Source organism: Adiantum capillus-veneris, chromosome 5 (genome assembly GCF_014529385.1).
Source record: "Adiantum capillus-veneris isolate H3 chromosome 5, ASM1452938v2, whole genome shotgun sequence".
NCBI lineage: Eukaryota > Viridiplantae > Streptophyta > Polypodiopsida > Polypodiales > Pteridaceae > Adiantum > Adiantum capillus-veneris.
The window spans coordinates 36,638,827-36,640,557 of NC_140935.1; the positions used below are offsets into that span (position 1 = coordinate 36,638,827).

At 48.6% G+C, this 1,731-nt stretch overlaps 1 protein-coding gene across 1 annotated transcript; it reads left to right on the forward strand.

Annotated features, from left to right (window-relative positions):
• The first annotated feature begins 823 nt into the window (after positions 1-823).
• LOC147457150 (uncharacterized) lies at positions 824-1,442 on the forward strand. Its single transcript, XM_086512138.1, has one exon. The coding sequence runs from the start codon at positions 882-884 to the stop codon at positions 1,287-1,289; it is 408 nt and encodes a 135-aa protein (XP_086368264.1). The 5' UTR covers positions 824-881; the 3' UTR covers positions 1,290-1,442.
• The last annotated feature ends 289 nt before the right edge of the window (positions 1,443-1,731 follow it).

The window sequence follows — 1,731 nt, forward strand, 5'->3', positions numbered from 1 at the left end:
ACTTTGTTAAGTTGCAAAGGGTTGTTGTTGAGCTAGCACACGAGGAGCTTTACTCATTCGGTGGGCCAGTCATAAGGCTCTCGCAATTGTTGCGGCTCAGGAAGTGTAGGTAAACCCATGTCACAGATTTTGACCATTGTTGGGCAACAAAGAGCGATGCTCCTTTCTTTAGAACTTGGAAATCAATCTAAGTTTGCTAGTGGTCTTAGAGTTATTGGCTCGAAAACCTGGCTTACTTATAATTAGAAAGTATGTGAAAAGTTGGAGGGGCTAGTTGGAAGAGCGCTCCAAAGTTCGGGATGATTGGGTGGAGGCTTGCAACTCCCTTTAAATTAAACCCTACATGTGAAAAATATGCATAAGAACAAAACCCTACATGTGAAAAATACCTTTCTTGATGGGAAAAAATTAAATGCCTAATATTAAGGCCTTGCATCCACTCCAATCATGTATAGCCGGAGCCGTGTGAATCGCATGGCAGTGTGAAGGTGAAGCGTCGCTATATTCCAGGGGCAGGGCCATCCTGCTTTATGACATAATAGTAAGCCATCCTGCGCATCCTGCTTTATGACATAATACTAAGCCATGCGCAATATTCTTATTCCCGCACGCGGCAGGATCGAACCCTGCAGGCCTTATAATACAGCTACTAGCTGTGCATGCGACGTTGTTGCTGTGACCGGAGCGGGCATCGATTCGCTTACATATTATTAATATTCCTACGCTAATGCGTCGAGTACGACCTGCACTAACTGCTGCTGCTGCTAAGGGCCGCGGCGCCAGCTCGCTATAAATAGGAGGCCCAGCCAGCTCCTTCTGATCATCATCATCACCTGCCTCTCCTTCTCCTTTGTTTTTGCGTTAAGCCATATATCATCAAGATGGCGCAGCGGCTGAAGTACACCGAGGATCAGCTGGCGGAGCTGTCACTCGAGAAGAGTGCCGCATCCCTTAAAGAGTACGAAATACACGGCAAAGTCCTCTACAACTCCACCACCAAGGCGGAGACCTTCGACATCCTGGTGCCGGAGGTGGGTCGCCACTTCGTGGGCACCGTCACCAACGTGTGGACAGCCGGGCAAGCGCCTGAGACCGACATCCACGGCAACATCCAGGTGCAAGGCAGCATTGAGCCGGGGCCCCAGGCATTCAAGTGCCGCGGCACCTCCACCGGCCTCTCCATCACCTTCTACACTCCCGCAGGGGTGCCCAACAAGTGGCTTATCGCCAGCCCTGTGCCCGGCTTCACCGACGGGGTTCGCTACCAGGGCATTGGCACCTGGGCCTAATTATAATTAGATGTATCCATCAAAGTACAATGCTGCTATTGCCACTAGTTGTTATGCAGAGCAGCTTGACGTTGTGCTACTCTAAGCGCACCCGCCGCCTACCTGCGGTCGTTTCTAAATAAAATAAGGTTCTTGGCGTGAAAGAAAACCAAAGCTCTCTCTCTCTCTCTCTCTCTCTCTCTCTCTCTCGGACACACACACACACACACACAGGCTATGTGTTTTATCTCTCGTTTTTTTTTTACAAAGTGGACATTCAGTCTCGAGAGTGATCTTAGCAATCTTCATTAATCTAAATAAGTATCCATTCTAAGGAATACTCTCTCTCTCTCTCTCTCTCTCTCTCTCTCTCTCTCTCTCTCAGTCTTACTCATTGCATTGCCTACCACTGTCTTTATCTCTTGATTAACAGCCTTGAGATCAAGACTCGTCAGATAGATCA